Genomic DNA, 15,855 nt, shown 5'->3' on the forward strand with positions numbered 1-15,855 from the left:
CCCCCCCCGGTCCATTCAACAGCCTACCAGTGACTTCCAGACAAACCCTAACAGATTTCGATCGTGTGTATCGCACCGCAAAACCACGTCTGTTCCGCCTTTCAAAAAATAGAGTCACAATCTCTCGTTGAATTCGGTTTGCTTCTCGCCCATGGCAGACCCGTGAGCCAACTTTCGCAGCCCAACTACTGCCTTCATCGCTAGCCATGGATAGGCTTCTAGCGGAGAGCGCTGCCCTCGTCTCAATTCCGCTCCCTCAAGAAGAAGATCGCTACGACAAAGCTGCAAAGGCGCTGGTGACCAAATTGAGCAAGCTATCTCCTCTGGAACTCGCACCTGCGAAAGATGATCTTGATGTATGCATATTCCAAGCATGATTGACACAAAGTTGACCATACACCAGGCAACTCCGCCCTCCTCTCACACTATCCTTTACACCTACATCCTTGTAGCAGGCATCGAAGCATCTGCAGCCAGTGGAAAAGCGCCCCCGAGGCAACTACCGTCCACCGCTCTACCTGAAGGTGCATTATGGCCTTACATCACTCAGCTTCTCTTCGAATTCGACCCCATTCAGACACGATATTGCGGCATTCAATTCATGCGAATTGTAGACTGCGTTGCCTTGGGTGCAGAGCAGACCGCTAATTACGTCCCTGCTATCCAACTGCTTCACCATGTCATACTCAGACTCGACAACACTTCTTCTACCCTTACTTCCACACACCGCGCATTCCTCCGCCTTTGTCTGCTGTCGCAAGCATACGCTGAAGCTGTGCATATTCTAGACCGGCCGATCTATCACATTCCTTCCAGACATGACACCCGCACAAATAGATGTCTTTGTTCGGATTCGGATCAAACATGGACCTTTCTGAGCCCAGGTACAGGTCTCAGCCAACCAATTACAAGTCGGACATATCTCGAATACTACTTGATGGGCGGCATGTGCTACATGGCTTTGAGGAGATACAAAGATGCTATGTTTTTTCTCGAAGTTGTTCTTACAGCACCCACTCTTCAAAATATCGCCAGCGCTATCATGGTCGAGGCCTACAAAAAATGGCTGTTTGTTGGTCTATTGCTGACCGGCACCACCCCCCCAATACCGAAATCTGTTGGTTCGAATGCAATCAGACATATTCGAGCGCTTGCCAGACCATATGAAAGTGTCGCTGAGGCCTTTAAAGGCTCCAACATTGGACAATTGCGTGCAGAAATTGAGGCAGGCAATCATATTTGGCAAGATGACGGAAATTATGGTCTCGCGGTCGAAGTCTATCAAGCTTTCCGGAAATTTGCGGTCCAGAAATTAAGCAGAACATTCGCAGCCCTTTCAATAGCGGAAGTTGCGAAGCGGACTTCGCCAGATCCGCCGAATATTGCTGAGACAAAAGCATACATTGAGACGTTGATTGTGGGCGGAGACCTAAGTGCGGTCATAACAGACGGAGAAAGCGGCGCTCAGACTCTCCGGTTCTTGCCCACATCGGCATCCACGCGGCCAGAAGCACAAGTTGAGTCGGCGCTGGCCTCGTTGACACGAGAGCTACAAACCCTTCTCAAACATGTCCAGGACACTGAGCATCGCATGGAAGTCACCAAAGAGTACATTGATTACCTCAAGAAGCTCAAGAAGGCCAGAGATGAAACGAAGAGCGGCGGAAAGGGCAGTAACAAGGCAACCGTTGATGAAGACATTGATGAAGACATGATGGAGGAAATCTAGCTTTGGCCCTGGGATGCCATATCATTGTTCAGGGTGGTGTACAGGCACACTTCATCGTTCCCCTCCAGTAGATTGTCTTCAGGAACTTCAAAACGAGTTTGAGAGCGATTGCTGCATTTCAGCAGGCGGGTAAAGATACACAGTTACTTCTGAGTGGCATCTGATTCATGAAAGAAGAATCCATGCAACACAGTGCCTCCTTTTGCCATACTCCATTCACTTCGCGATGCGCAGAGTAAGGCTGAGACTGAACGAGGCTGTGCAGCCGTCGTCGGCTTGAGCTGAATCTCGTAAACACGCTGGTCTCCTTGGACCAAGCAGCGCCTTCATTTCTTGCCGTCTTGCCACATTAACCTCTATATTCAAGTGTGTACTCTGCCGGTGCCTGCTTAATTGGGCATGGCAGAAGCCCTTGGAGTAGCTTCCTCGTCGCTGGTATCGTGGCCCTGGCAGGCGCCATCCTCGACACAGGCTACAAATGTCTTTCTTTGGCACGCTCCTCTTGCAGGGATGTCTCCGAACTCCTCCAGACTGTCGCGGCTCTCAACACAATCCTCTTTAAATATAAACCCGTCAACGGCCAAGCCACCGCGAATCTGGCAAGGTTTTTAGCATGGGCCCTCAGAGAGAAGACTATCTTAAACCTCATTACCAGGATCAAAAGCCTTCAGGATGCTTGCGAGGCTGCTTTGGTTATCGGCAATGCCGCAGCCCTCCAACGCTTGGAAAGCCGGCTTCAGCAGCTCTCTCTCAAAGAGCAGCAGCGCGACTAAGTACACCAAGACATGAATCAGGGCCAGCTCAATGCTCAGCAGCGCACTCTTGATGCTGTGGCTGCGCTGGGAATGGCCCTAGACGATATGCAATAATCGCAAAATGCTGCTCTGGCTTTCGCCGCTTGATCCACGTTCCAAACATGAGGCGATCCTTGCCTCACGACAACCAGGAACTGGCTGCTGGCTGCTGCGTGAACCCTATTATCAAGATTGGAGAGACACTGGTGGGAGTCTGTGGCTGAATGCCACAAGCGGTGTCGCAAAGACTGTTCTCGCGTAGGTCCAACGCACCTTTTCTGTATGTCATTAAGACGAGATTAACTAACCATCTACAGTAGTTCGACCATCATAAACTGGATAGAGGATCCTACCCCCCAGTCTCATTTTCATGACTATGTGATATATCACTATTGAGACTTTACATAAAAGGAGACACTTGACCCTGTCCGACTTTTCGGGTCGCTGGTGCGCCAAATTTGTTCCAACGCGCCTCGCACTCTCCCAAGAGTCCAAAGCTGCTATGATAGTCGCGTGGGTCGAGGACGTGATCTCTGGCAACTTGTGCAACTCATAGTGGAATTAAGTTGACCTGTCACCCGGAAGATGTTTCATTGTTATCGACGGCTTGGATGAAAGTGCAGAATGTAAGCTGCTTTTCCGAGCGATGCTCAAGCTCCACGAGTTGATGACCAACAATTCCAACATTGGATTGTTGGTGACCAGCCGACCTGAGCACGACATATCAACGGCGTTGTCAGTTATGCCGACTCTTGCGATCGACACTGATCATGTAACAGCCGATATTTGTATCCACGTCAGCGCAGAATTTCAGAAATTAACCAAGTTCACGGCGCTCGACTAAAGCATCAGAGATCATGTTACCTCAGAGCTTACTAACATATAGCACGGTATGTTTCGATGGGTGCGGTGTCAACTTGATGCCCTGGGCGCAGTCAGAAATCTGAGGACACTCAATCAGGCTCTCCAAGACTTGCCGGCCGGGCTCTAGAGAACATATGATAGGATCCTCGAATCAATAGATGACACTCTACTTTTTTATGCCGCTTTCGGAAGTCCAACCCTTTGTGTCAACTCCCATCTTGGGGTGACGAGCCACTACTGGGCTCGTCATGACACGTTCCAACCGAAAGCTCGAGCCTTTCAAAGAGCGTCTCGAAAAAGTACGAAGGGCACGACGCAGAGCATGCTGACCTCAACAGCCAACAGTCCACCGTACTTGCATACATCCATATCATTAAGGCTCGCCCCGCAAGCATATTTCACAATCTGTCGAAAGCGATATTTCAATGTCTTTATCTATCTGGTATGCAGGAGGAGGCAGCGATCCTTCTTGAGCATCAACTTGTTTGCTCACAGCCAGTCACACATGCACTCGCCTGCTGCGACTTGTGCAGCAGGGACATGGGCCGTAGAATCATCCGGCCGCGGTATGTCTGTATTGATTGTTTCGATGTCGATTTCTGCGCGGCCTGTCATCAGCACCCTCTCGCGCATCCCGAAATTGAAGTGTGTAACGGACACCGGTTTGCAGGAGATTCCTCGAGCATGTTGGTATACACTGCCTCCGGGCGTGGTGAGAGACTTTCGAGCAGATTATTGATGCCGTCGAGAAGTTCTGGGAGAATCTCGATCTCGGAGAAGGAAACGTACAGTAGGACGTCGCTGAGATCGATGTCAATATCGACAAATCATGAAATTTGGAAATAAAGGGGGAAAATTGGAGGGATGAGAAGAATTCCTGGACAAGTCAATATGCAGTTTCTCATATACCGTCTACGTCGTTCTCGTGTAAAGGAGTATGGTCTGCTATAATATGAAGGCTAGAATGGGTGAGTCGATCGAGGTCCATCAACCGGCCTAAGAGACATAGCACTGTCACACTGAACCCATGCACTCGGACCTGACCGGGGAAAGCGATCTAGTAGTCCAGAAACACTCGATACGAGACCGGTACTGCGTGTTTCGCGCCCATGATACGACACGCATAAGCCTTTGTCTCTCGTTCGGCTCTTGCGGGCCTTCTTTCAGGCCTTTTTTGCTCCATTCTTCACCATGTGCATACGCCCCGAAACGCACAGTCTATTTTCTTGCACAGCCATGATTTGCGTGTAATGCTTGGCATCAAGTGAAAAGCATCTGCGAAATGAGGACCTAGGTAGGTAAAAGTGGTGGCATTGCACATGACGGAAATGTGTTGGCTGTGATGCTTTTGCAGCGAGGATACCCTCATGTAGAATCTTATGTTGTGGAGATGCGAGTTCGAATCCTCTTCTCGGTTCGGTTAGTTTGCGTCTGTTGGGAGGACCGACCTTGTGGCAACAGGTTGTCCCCTTTGACTGCGAAGTGGTGGACGTGGACGCCCGGCTTGCTTCTGCAGTGTTGAGTACAGAGGACGTACCACCAACCCACGCGCCCCGCCTGTCCACCCATCAGCCGACTAAAAGGGGCGGATTTCAATCGTCGATAGCGCTGATAACGGCTGGATCTGACTAGGATGTTTTTTTCTCGTCCCTGTCCCTTTGTGGCCTCACCTCGTGATTGTCAGAGCAGTGGCGTGGAGAGCTCTCGTTCAGATGCCGAGGGTCGCTTGCCGTCAGATATCGCCTCCTCGGGAATTTCCCCAGTGTTCGAGGTGTACATCTCACATCCGGCGCAGTATTTCGCTGTGAGAAAGCAAGAGTCAGCTCACTCGCTAGCTCGCTCAAACACCTCCCGAGCATCGGGAGAGACAGGCAGCGAGGGGGGCAGGGGAATTTCAATATGAACCTTCAACATACCTCGAGGATCTTTGTTCGTCAGCCAAGCCTCCGCGCCCAGGGTGAAGACCTTCCAGAGCGCCTGCAGGAAGACCAGCTCGGCCACGAGGATCGAGATGATGAGCGCGCCCAGGGATTTCCGTTTCGGGACCTGGCACAGATACTTTGTCGAGATCACCGCGGGAGACGTCCCCAGGGGCCTCGTCTCCTCCTTCAACGCCTCGTAGCTGTCGTTGGCGGGGCCTGGGATCGCGTTCACAATGAAGCCCTGCATGTAGGTGATGTTCTTGCTAAAGTATTGCAGCGCGGTCGCGTTGGTGAGGAGGTTGGGGGGCACGCCGCCTCTGTCGCTGGTTGTGGCGGTGGTGGTGGTGCCGGTCTGGCCTAGGTCGGTCATGATTGTCGAGTGAGAGCGCTTGGCCAGATTGTCGGCGGCGACCCAGATGTTTGGGGACGTCTCGCTCGACGCCAGGCCGGACACGGTTTCGCCGTCCGCTCGGGAGTACACGTCGACTCCGGAGCCGGCCCACGTCTCGGACTCGGCGTCCACAACGGTATTTGATATGTACCGGTAGTTGATGTCGAAGAAGTCGGGGCTGGTGATGTCCTGAAACAGGCGGCCGGCATCCGGTGGTGAAAAGTCTTTTTAAAGGATCAAATTTGGCGACGTTAGCCAGATCTTGCATTTTGAACACCGCTGCATCCTTCGGTCGTTCAGATTGTAATGCTTACGGATAGTTCCTTTTCTAAGGTTGTTGAGGGTGTCGCCACGGATTGTCTACATCTTGGACGAGACGAACGACCGATACAGTGATCTACAACCGCTCTTTAGCCCCAACCTGAAACTGAAATCGAGGAACAGAAAACGGTTCTTACGACAGTGATTCACCCCACCACAGACTCGCCTTGGTCGCCGCATTTCTGGTTACCATACTGAACAAACCGACCTGCGTGCTGTAGTTGCCGGTCGGAAACTGAGCTGCGTCGGGTACAAAGTCGTAGTCGGTGGAAAGATTGAAGAAGATTACCCATTATTGCCGTGGACGCTGCAGGTAATAAACGCCTTTCCCCGGTGTCATTGGCTTTTCGATCCTTGAAAATCCCAAAAAAAGAAGCGCTTACCTGAAGATACTCGCCCCATGCGTTCCAGCCGTATTGGGTCACAGCGCGGTCTTCTGATTCTATCTCGATCTGTATGTTGTTCATTTGGCAATCCTGGATCGGGTTGTTGAAATAGGTCAGCGCTGGCGAAACGAGCGTGTTGGAACGATCCGGTGATGTCGTCCATACACCTGTAATGGTGTATGTGAGGCCGGTCTGGTTGGCGAAGAATCCTAAACCCCTATTAGTCCACTAATGATCCTATCGTCAAACTCTCTCCTTCCGCGCATATACTGATGTTGACTTGAATACCCTCTGCCTAGCAGGACGGCTTTATTTGGCTTGTGAAGTAGGAAGGCCAATAATGCAACCATCTCCATTCTGCATTGGACATGGTGGAGTTCGGGTCCGTGACATACTCAACGCTGCGACGTGTCAGCCAGAGGGATCGGTCATGCTCAAACAGCTTGAGCTTGGTACATTGCCTCTGGTAATATCCTGTTGATAACAGGTTTAAGAAGGAGAAAAGCACCAGCGTACCAGCGCACCAGCGCCTCCGACAATCGTCACGGGAGTGAACCATTTAAAAGGGTATGGACGAGAAATATTGTAGCTGAATATCGATGAAGCCATCAAGTTTGGAGGCGAAGTCGATGGCTGGTAGTTGTACCAGGTATCTTCCGCGCCGCCGCAACGAGTGATAAACCCTGAGCGGTCGCCAAGCGTCAGCCTCACTCCAACATAGGCGCAAGCGAGTAGTTAGCACACTAAGTACCACGACGAGCTCCGTGCAGAGTACAGGGTGGACTCCTCGCAACGGGGATGCCCATAGGACAAGTTTTAGGCCACAAGCCACGTCGGCCAGCCGGGCCTCTGTAAACGCCGGCTGTTTGGATCTTCGCAGTCTTCTCTCAAGTCAGGGTGGATGGAGCGGACACGGGGGCAGGCACCAATCCCCCAATATGAAGACTTGCAAATGGGCCCATCCATGGTAGTATGCACTCTCCAGCGGACCTTGAAACTTGGCCCTTCAAGCGAGGCCGGAGGCGAAACCTGGGGGCCAGGTTGTGTATCTTTTGCAGGGTTCATCTGTTATGCTCAATCAGCTCGAGCCTCGTCAATCTGAGGCTGAGATTGCAATAGTGAGCCGCCTCTCAAGCACGTCTTGAACATCTTTGGGGTTAAATGGCGGCTGAATAGAGTGAGGTCGCGAGGGGGGAGTCTGGTGAGGTTGAAGCAGGCACAAGTAATAATAGGCTAAATAGGATATAGATATATCAATATTGCCTCGCATCATTGCCGATCCTGTCCTTGTCCTTCTGGCGCTCAATTCCTTCCGACAAGCATATTTTCACCATGCCAACGTACGTCCTGACGGGCGCAAATAGAGGCCTGGGTCTTGAATTCGTCCGTCAACTATCTTCAGACGGTTCCGACACCGTCATTGCCGCTGTGCGAAGCCTTCAAGGGGAGCTCGATGAACTCAAGCAACTCGCTTCCAAGGCCGCGGGCAAGGTCCATATTCTGGAATGCAACACCGCTGACTTGAAGTCAATCCACGCTTTTGGCGATGCTGTCAAGGAACCACTAGCAGGGAAGCAGATTGACTATCTTCTGAACAATGCCGGCATCAACGCCACCTCGGAGCAAACCAGCTTGGATATGACGGCCGACAGTCTACGGAACCACATCGACGTCAACGTCATGGGTCCGGCCGAGACGGTGAAGGTTCTACTGCCGTATCTGGGCAAGGGCAGTGTGGTGATGAACATGACCAGTGGACTGGGAAGCTGTGGGAAGAAAATGTGCGGCCTCGGTGTCTCGTTTTCCCATTCCCCTTGCCCCCAAGCCCTTTTGCACGAGAAGAGAAGAAAATTGCCTAACGGTGCTTGTGCTGCAGACCAAAGTGCACGACGTATTCCATCTCCAAGGCCGCGGTGAACATGTTGACTGTGCATCAAAGCGAACAATTGAAAGATCGAGGTATCAAGGTCATATGCATGGATCCCGGTAGGTTTCCTCTACAAGCTTGGATTGCGCGCCTTTTTGTTCCAGACAGAAGCAAAAAGGAAGGCAAAGCTGATCAGCTACATTCTACCCCAGGTTGGGTCAAGACTCGAATGGGCGGAGAGGGCGCGATCCTAGAACCCGAAGTCAGCATTAGAGTAAGTGCTTCTCATCCTCGCCCCTCATCAGGCTCTCTTTCTTTTTTTGCGGACACAGACAGATTATCGATTCTAATGGAGAACCTAGGGAATGCTAAACGTTTTGCACGAGCTTAAGGACTCGGATAGCGGCAAGTTCTACACGTACACGGGTGAAGAAGTGCCATGGTAGAGCGGCTAGTCAATAAAACGAGCGGCCGAGTCCGATAACTTTTTGGGGCAGTATAGACATACATATATAAGTATATATAGAGTTGCTCATATATCGTAAGTATATCCCTCGCAGTCAGAACAAATACCTACCTGTCCGCCGAGCGATAGCATACTCCCTATGATACCCAAATTTGAACTGTCTCCCTACTATAAACGGAGGATAAACCTAGAAATGCCAAGTGCTACTAATAGTGGCACAAGCATCAGCATCTCAGTGGGCCGAGATGCCAAGGTCCAACGGAAACCTGAGAAAAGGACTAAGTAGCGACAAGTTAACAATTGTCATGTTGCCATTCTCACTCATATATCGCCTGGGATAACCTGCATGAAGAGCTTGACTTCTGGCATCGGGGCACGTTGCAGAATTCACACACACGTACCCCAACACGCTCAGCTACACCTGTTCACAATCGCCATCGTCTTCCCCTCCAAACATCAAATAAGCTCTGCAACAGGTCCAAGTACTCAAACCGCTCAAGGGGTGAAGCGACACACCGAGCAGCAAGCTTGTAACTATTCCAGTAGAGTTGTTTGATTGAATCAACCGTTCAATTTGCAAATCGACCTATACTCCTGCCGTTTGTGAAGAAAAAGGGTATCTGCCTATTGACACAATTTTATCCTGCCACTGGCTGCTTCACTCGCAGGATCTGTTCAACTCTCCAATCTCGAGTTTTCCTCAAGCCGTCGCACTGGCACCCGTATCGGTTGTTGCAGTGACCCTTTCAATTTCAATCTTGGGCATCGGCGCCGATGCGGAACCCAAATCTGTCGCCCTAGCCTTGGGGTCTAGAACATATTGAGTCAGCTATCTCCATCCAAATTGTCTCTCGAGAGATGTTGGGTCTAACTTTTCTTGTAATAGTCACCGATGGCGCTCTTGATAGCATCCTCAGCGAGCATAGAGCAGTGTAACTTGACCGGCGGCAGGCACAGCTCCTTTGCAATCTCCGTGTTGCGGATCTTCCCTGCTTGTTCTAATGTCATACCGCGCACGAGCTCGGTGAGGTACGATGAGGAGGCAATCGCGGAGCCACATCCAAAGGTCTTGAACTTCACATCGCTGATCGTTTGGGTGTCGGGATCGACCTTAATTTGCAGTTTCATAACATCGCCGCAAGCGGGGGCGCCGACGAGGCCTGCGTAGTGACGGATATGTCAGCGATTGTGGACATAGAGGCTTTCGACCGAAGCTCGCTCTCTTCCGCAGGGGAAAGGCCGAGCTCGGAGGGCGTGTTTGTGTAAACTTTTCCAAATCTACCTACCTGTTCCAACGTCCAACGCAGATTTGTCCATGGAGCCGACATTTCTCGGGTTTGAGTAATGGTCAAGGACTTTCTCGTGGTAGCTTCGTCGCTGCTGCGAGACGGCGGCGGCGGGTCTGAGCGATGACGGGGAGGCGAGACTCGGTCGGACAGCGGAGGTTTGGACCGAGGTGCGCATGGCGCGTGGGACGGAAAGGAGAGCCCGTCGTGACATCGTGACTGTTAGTAGCTGTATATGAATGATGTGGTTGGTGGTGCGGTGAAGACCTGTAGGGTTAGACTTGGTAGAAAGAGTGTGTAGGTTGTTGAACTGAGTCTGAAATAATTGAGAGGTTGTTGCGTCAAAAAGTAATTGACGAAAGATGTCGATGCTTCGATGGCAAAATGAGGGGCGGTGTGATGGCCTTTCATTGGTTGTTTTACACGTGACATATACGCTAATCCTCTTTTAGGGATGACGTCGCCTTAGCTCGGTCGTGCTTTCCGAATTACGACTGGCGTGGGGAAATCGAATCGAGTAATCGCGAGCGACAACGACGACGCGCCCGGATCGGAGTTCGCGTTGATCTTTGGTAAAGATGGAGGCCACGCGGAAGAACAACCCAAAGACACCTAAGAAAGACAAGAAAGATCATTTCAAGAATCCCTCCCATCCATACACCTTCGAATACCTTCACAACGCGTACATCACTTCTTTGTCACACGGCAACAACATGCTCCTCGTCTCCAAGAAGAGAAAGTCCGCAGCCGACGACGATAGTGACGTTGATGTATCCACCACCAAACGTGGGAAAGGCACCGCGGGGAATGCTTTCACACCTTCCTCCAAACCGCAGGTTGATTCAGACGGAAACACGTATTGGGAGATATCAAAGGCGCGGCGGGTGACCCTTTCCGAGTTCAAGGGGAAGAGACTGGTCAACATCAGAGAGTATTACGAGAAGGACAAGGAGTGGCTGCCAGGAAAGAAGGTATGCGTGCCGTGCTTGTGTCACATGTGAGTGAAAGTGCTGATCCATCATCCCAGGGCATCTCAATGAGCATTGAACAGTATTCGGCTCTCATTCAAATTATGCCTCAGATTGAAGCTGTGCTCAAGGGACAAGGCGAAAAAGTGCCTCGACCAAACTACGACGGAAGCGCACCTCCTACGGACGAGGAAAATAATGAAGGGGAGGGAGAAGATGAGGAGACGAGAAAGAAGCAAAATATTGAAGCTACAAGCGACGAAGATGAATGAGATCATCTGAATTCACGCTTGCGAGGGAATGAATAGCTTCAATGAGAAGAGCGTCGAGTGGTCCTCGACGGACTCCGTTGGGAAGTTCAATCTAAGAGACCACCGAGTGGTCATGCTCGCCGGCGCTTCTACATGAATAGGGCTTGATGGTACGTATCGATCGGCCTTCGCGAGCGTCTCGCTGACCTGACAAGGGATTAAATGACGCTTTCTAGGCTTCGGTAATGGAGGCTATCAAGAGCTAGACTCCCATTCTGCCAGTCGGGAAGCCAGACTTCCCTTCTTCCAATGCTTCTCATAGTCCTCTCTCATCTGGACTTGAGACTTCTCACCCGCCTTGCCATACCCACCGCCGCCGGGTGTCATCTATAAAGAGGAATCAGTCAGCACTGCACTCTTGCACGCGGCGTCGAAACAGAACAGATATGACCTACCACAATGATCCTCTCGCCAGGCTGCATCCTGGCAGTGTTCTTCGCTCCGAGGTTGATATACCTTTCCACATACTCATCCTCGTTGCCAGCTTCTCTTCGCTTCCCTTCATGTTCGCCCCCCAAGCCTTTGACCTCCCCCTTCTTGATCTTTCTAACCCAGATGTTCTTACCACATTGAGCATCACCTCCACCATGCAAACCATAGGGCCTGTACACTCTCCTCTCACTCAAGATACTGACCTGCACAGGGATGCGGAACTCGATGTCTCGAATGACGCCGTCTCCGCCTTTGTGCTGTCCCACGCCACCGCTGCCAGCCCTCAGACTGAACTCTCTGAGAATCACTGGATATCTCCTCTCAAAGACCTCAGCATCTGTGATTCTAGTATTTGTCATGTGTGTGTGCACACCACTTGTGCCCTCCCAATCCTTACCCGCACCACTCCCGCCCGCAATAGTCTCATAATATCCAAAACCTTTCTGCTCCGCGCTCCCGTTCACATTCCCGCCAAAGCCAAAAGTCAAGTTGTTACAATCTCCTTGACTCGCTGCACATGCTTCGAAGCACTTGAACACCACATCCGTGACACGTTGGCTGGTCAAGACGTTACCGCCCACCACGGCGGCCTTCTCACTGGGAGAGAGAAAACAGCCCGACGGGATGCGTACGTCCACAGGCTTCAAACACCCTTGGTTAAGGGGAATATCCTGATCGATCAAACATCTCAAGCAGTAAATGATGGCCGAGTAAGTCACCGCTTCAGGCGCGTTGATGTTTCCATATACTTCTGGTCCCGTACCCTCAAAATCGAACAGGGCCTCCCCCTTTTCCGCATCGATCTTTATTTTCAGGCAGATGGGACTGCCGTCATCCATGAAATCCATCGCCTGAAGATGCTGACCTTCAAACCTCTGGTGCACTTCCTTCAACAACTCTCGCACCGATCGCTCGGCATTGTCCTGGATGTTCTGCATGTAGAACTGCACCACCTCCTCGCCGTAATCCTCGATGAGCGCACTGATCAAGTTGATCCCCTTTTGATTCGCGGCGACCTGCGCCTTGAGGTCGTTGATGTTGTCTGCCAGGCACCGTGTGCCGCTGCACTCGGGGTACCGGGCCGGTTCGTCATACAGAAGTTCGGTGATGCGCTTCTCGTCGAATTTGCCCTGCGACACGAGTTTCTCGGATTTGATCGCGGCGCCTTCTTGGTACAGTTCACGCGAGTGAGGAGGCATGCTGCCAGGCAAAATGCCGCCTATGTCGGCGTGGTGGGCGCGAGAGGCGACGTAGAAGATGATCTTGTCGCCGGAAAAGGCGGGCGTGACGACCGTGATGTCGGGAAGATGCGTGCCCCCGTATTCCGGATGGTTGGAGACGATCACATCCCCCCTTTTCAGCTTGCCCTTCCAGATCTCTGCCTGTGTGCGCACACAGGTCGACATGCTCCCCAGGTGGACGGGCAGATGAGGGGCATTGGCAACGAGGCCGCCTTCAGCGTCGAAGAGGGCACAGGAGTAATCCAGCCGTTCCTTCACGTTTGTGCTGACAGAGGTCTTTTGCAGCGCTCGCCCCATCTGTTCGGCGATGGCCATGAAGCGGTGCGCGAAGATCGAGAGTAAGATGGGATCGACATCCTTGGTGTTGGCCCTTTTCGCCGTCCCTTCTTCGCCAATGTTGATCACCACGTGTGTCTCGATAATCAATGCCGACGCCTTGGGGTCGATGATGATTGTCTGCGTCCCGTCGGCGATGATGGCGGGACCAGGGATCCGTGTGCCCACCTCCAGATCCTCGAGTCTGTAGATCTTTGTGGGGAGACGGCCGCCTTCAAAGTAGACCTGCGATGTCGTGTAAGCCTTGTCCTCCGCCACGTCTTTTGGCGTGATTTCCTTGAGTTGCTGGTCTGCCGTTTTGGACATGCCCCGAAAGGACTTCCCAATCCCACGTACGCGCACGTCGTCCACGATGATGTCTCGGTCCGGTAAGGTGAAGCCGAATTCCAGCTCGTGCTGGCGGACGAATGCGTCACCGAAGGCCCAGTCGTCGCCGTTGTAAAGTTCCTTTGCTTCGTCTGAGCCGGGCTTGATTACCATCAATGCCGACTCGGTGCCGCGGTATCGCATGTTGAGATATTCTTCGTACTCGATCGAGTCGTCTCCAAAGCCCTGGTCCTTTAAGCGTTTGCGGGAACGTTCTTTGAGTTCGTTCATTTTCGCCTTTAAATCATCGCGGGAGGAACCGCTTTTCATATCCCAAACGTGAGATTCGGGAACTTGACTTTCGTCCACGACGTCGGCGAGAGCCATCCCGTACGCGGATAGAACGGAAGAGTATCGATGGACGAGGATCTGTCTGATGCCCAAGGATTCGGCAATGGCAACAGCATGTTGGCCTCCTGCGCCGCCGAATGTCGCGAGTCGATGCTGTGAAGTGTCGTGTCCCCTCGCCTCGGTGAGTGATCGAATAGGTCTCGTCATAGTCTCATTGGCAATCTTGATGAAACCATACGCCACCTCGTCCGCTGACATGTTCTTGTTTGTCTTGCTGTTGATTTCCTTTGTGAGCTCTTCGAAGAGTTTCTTGCTGGCCTCTGGATCAAGCCCTTCGTCTTCATGTTTGCCGAAAATCTTAGGAAAGAAGTCCGGGAGCAGTCGACCGAGGAAGAGATTTGCGTCGGTCACGGTGAGTGGGCCGCCTTTTCTGTAGCATGCTGGTCCAGGATGTGCGCCAGCAGACTCGGGCCCTACCACGAATAACCCATTTCTAAAGAATAGCCGGGATCCGCCTCCTGCGGCAACGGTGTTGATATCGAGCTGAGGGGATTGGATAGTGACTCCTGCCGTGGTGGTCTCGAATACGTGCTCATACCGTCCTGCGCCGTATCGGCTGACATCTGTACTCGTCCCGCCCATATCGAACCCTATGACCGGGGTTTTGGTCTCTGGATCGTAAGATGTCAATGCATAGCCAACAACACCACCCGCGGGTCCGGACAGAATGGCCCGCAAGCCAGAGAACTGATCCACGTCTACAAGACCTCCATCGGACTGCATGAACTCGCACCTTGCGCCTCTATCACCTCCCTCTTTCTTGACACTCTCCGTGCCCAACCCACCTTCAAAACCGGCTTGAAAGCCAGAAATGTATTTCCTGATGGCTGGTGTAAGGTAGGCATCTGCACAGGCTGATGTGGCTCGAGGCACCAATTTGATCATTGGCATAAGTTCATGACTTAGACTTACGTGCTGAAAGCCAGTATCGCGCGCAAGCTTGCCGACCAATGCTTCGTGAGCGGGAAACGTGTAGCCATGCATCAAGCATACGGCGATGCTTCGGAAGCCTTCATCGTAAAGCTCCTTAAGTTGTTGCTTGATCTTGTCCTCGTCGGGTCTTCTTAATATTCTGACCGCCTCTCCTGACAGGCCTTGAACAAGGTTGCTGTGTTTGTAGTCCTCGTGGCTGTTTTCGGTTTTTGTCTTATGCCGTTCAGGATCTTCGGCATAGTCTTCCAACGTCACTCGTTCATCGATCTCAACGACCCTCTGATAGAGCACATCAGGCCTTCGGATAGCTAGGTCAAAGATCTTGGGGCGGGACTGGTTCCCTATCTCCAAACAGTCTTTAAACCCCTTCGTGACGACCATGGCCATTTTCTCTCCTTTCCGCTCCAATAATGCGTTGGTTGCAACAGTCGTGCCCATGCGAATACTTTCTATCTTGCTTGTGTCAAGTGGCTCACCTCTGGGAATCTCTCGGCCCGTAAATTTTGACATGAGCCTTCGAATCCCTTCCAGCGGGGCGTCGTCGTAATTTGAGGGGTCTTCGGACAGAAGTTTGATGATAATGTCATCTTCCATACGGCCTGTTCCCGGATTCCCAACACAGTCCGTGAACGTGCCTCCTCGCTGCATCCTGTTAGATCTTTGCCGACGCATTAGTAAACCATCTAACTCACGTCGATGGCAATGCGAATGCCTCTTTCTGCGCCCCCCGCATCCCCCATCGTGTCTAAGTCCTTGATAAAAGTGAATACAGAGACCGAGTTTGAGAACCAGCGGAACAAATGTTCTCTGCTGGATCCCAGAACAAGTTTGAAGAGTCACGCTAGAGAATCAGATGGTTCTTCATAGGAGAAGTCCGTATCAGTTTATATC

The 15,855-nt window shown here is 51.9% G+C and overlaps 6 protein-coding genes across 6 annotated transcripts; 3 read left to right on the forward strand and 3 right to left on the reverse strand.

Moving 5' to 3' along the window:
* Positions 1-206: 206 nt before the first annotated feature.
* Z519_09609 (uncharacterized protein) lies at positions 207-1,729 on the forward strand (the record flags this gene model as incomplete). The annotated part of the gene is made up of 2 exons (XM_016767330.1): positions 207-356; positions 404-1,729. The coding sequence occupies 2 exons, from the start codon at positions 207-209 to the stop codon at positions 1,727-1,729; spliced, it is 1,476 nt and encodes a 491-aa protein (XP_016616122.1).
* A 3,482-nt stretch (positions 1,730-5,211) lies between these two features.
* Positions 5,212-6,488, reverse strand: Z519_09610 (uncharacterized protein; the record flags this gene model as incomplete). Its single annotated transcript, XM_016767331.1, has 2 exons — positions 5,212-5,889; positions 6,405-6,488. The coding sequence occupies 2 exons, from the start codon at positions 6,486-6,488 to the stop codon at positions 5,212-5,214; spliced, it is 762 nt and encodes a 253-aa protein (XP_016616123.1).
* Positions 6,489-7,739: 1,251 nt separating this feature from the next.
* On the forward strand, positions 7,740-8,720 carry Z519_09611 (uncharacterized protein; the record flags this gene model as incomplete). Its single annotated transcript, XM_016767332.1, has 4 exons — positions 7,740-8,188; positions 8,284-8,393; positions 8,487-8,548; positions 8,637-8,720. The coding sequence occupies 4 exons, from the start codon at positions 7,740-7,742 to the stop codon at positions 8,718-8,720; spliced, it is 705 nt and encodes a 234-aa protein (XP_016616124.1).
* Positions 8,721-9,440: 720 nt separating this feature from the next.
* Z519_09612 (iron sulfur cluster assembly protein 2, mitochondrial) lies at positions 9,441-10,240 on the reverse strand (the record flags this gene model as incomplete). The annotated part of the gene is made up of 3 exons (XM_016767333.1): positions 9,441-9,550; positions 9,613-9,900; positions 10,027-10,240. 3 exons carry the CDS (start codon positions 10,238-10,240, stop codon positions 9,441-9,443), a joined length of 612 nt encoding a protein of 203 aa, XP_016616125.1.
* Positions 10,241-10,604: 364 nt separating this feature from the next.
* On the forward strand, positions 10,605-11,266 carry Z519_09613 (uncharacterized protein; the record flags this gene model as incomplete). Its single annotated transcript, XM_016767334.1, has 2 exons — positions 10,605-10,997; positions 11,054-11,266. The coding sequence occupies 2 exons, from the start codon at positions 10,605-10,607 to the stop codon at positions 11,264-11,266; spliced, it is 606 nt and encodes a 201-aa protein (XP_016616126.1).
* Positions 11,267-11,500: 234 nt separating this feature from the next.
* On the reverse strand, positions 11,501-15,612 carry Z519_09614 (uncharacterized protein; the record flags this gene model as incomplete). Its single annotated transcript, XM_016767335.1, has 2 exons — positions 11,501-11,632; positions 11,701-15,612. The coding sequence occupies 2 exons, from the start codon at positions 15,610-15,612 to the stop codon at positions 11,501-11,503; spliced, it is 4,044 nt and encodes a 1,347-aa protein (XP_016616127.1).
* Positions 15,613-15,855: the final 243 nt, after the last annotated feature.

The sequence above is a fragment of the Cladophialophora bantiana genome, assembly GCF_000835475.1.
Source record: "Cladophialophora bantiana CBS 173.52 unplaced genomic scaffold supercont1.16, whole genome shotgun sequence".
Lineage (NCBI taxonomy): Eukaryota > Fungi > Ascomycota > Eurotiomycetes > Chaetothyriales > Herpotrichiellaceae > Cladophialophora > Cladophialophora bantiana.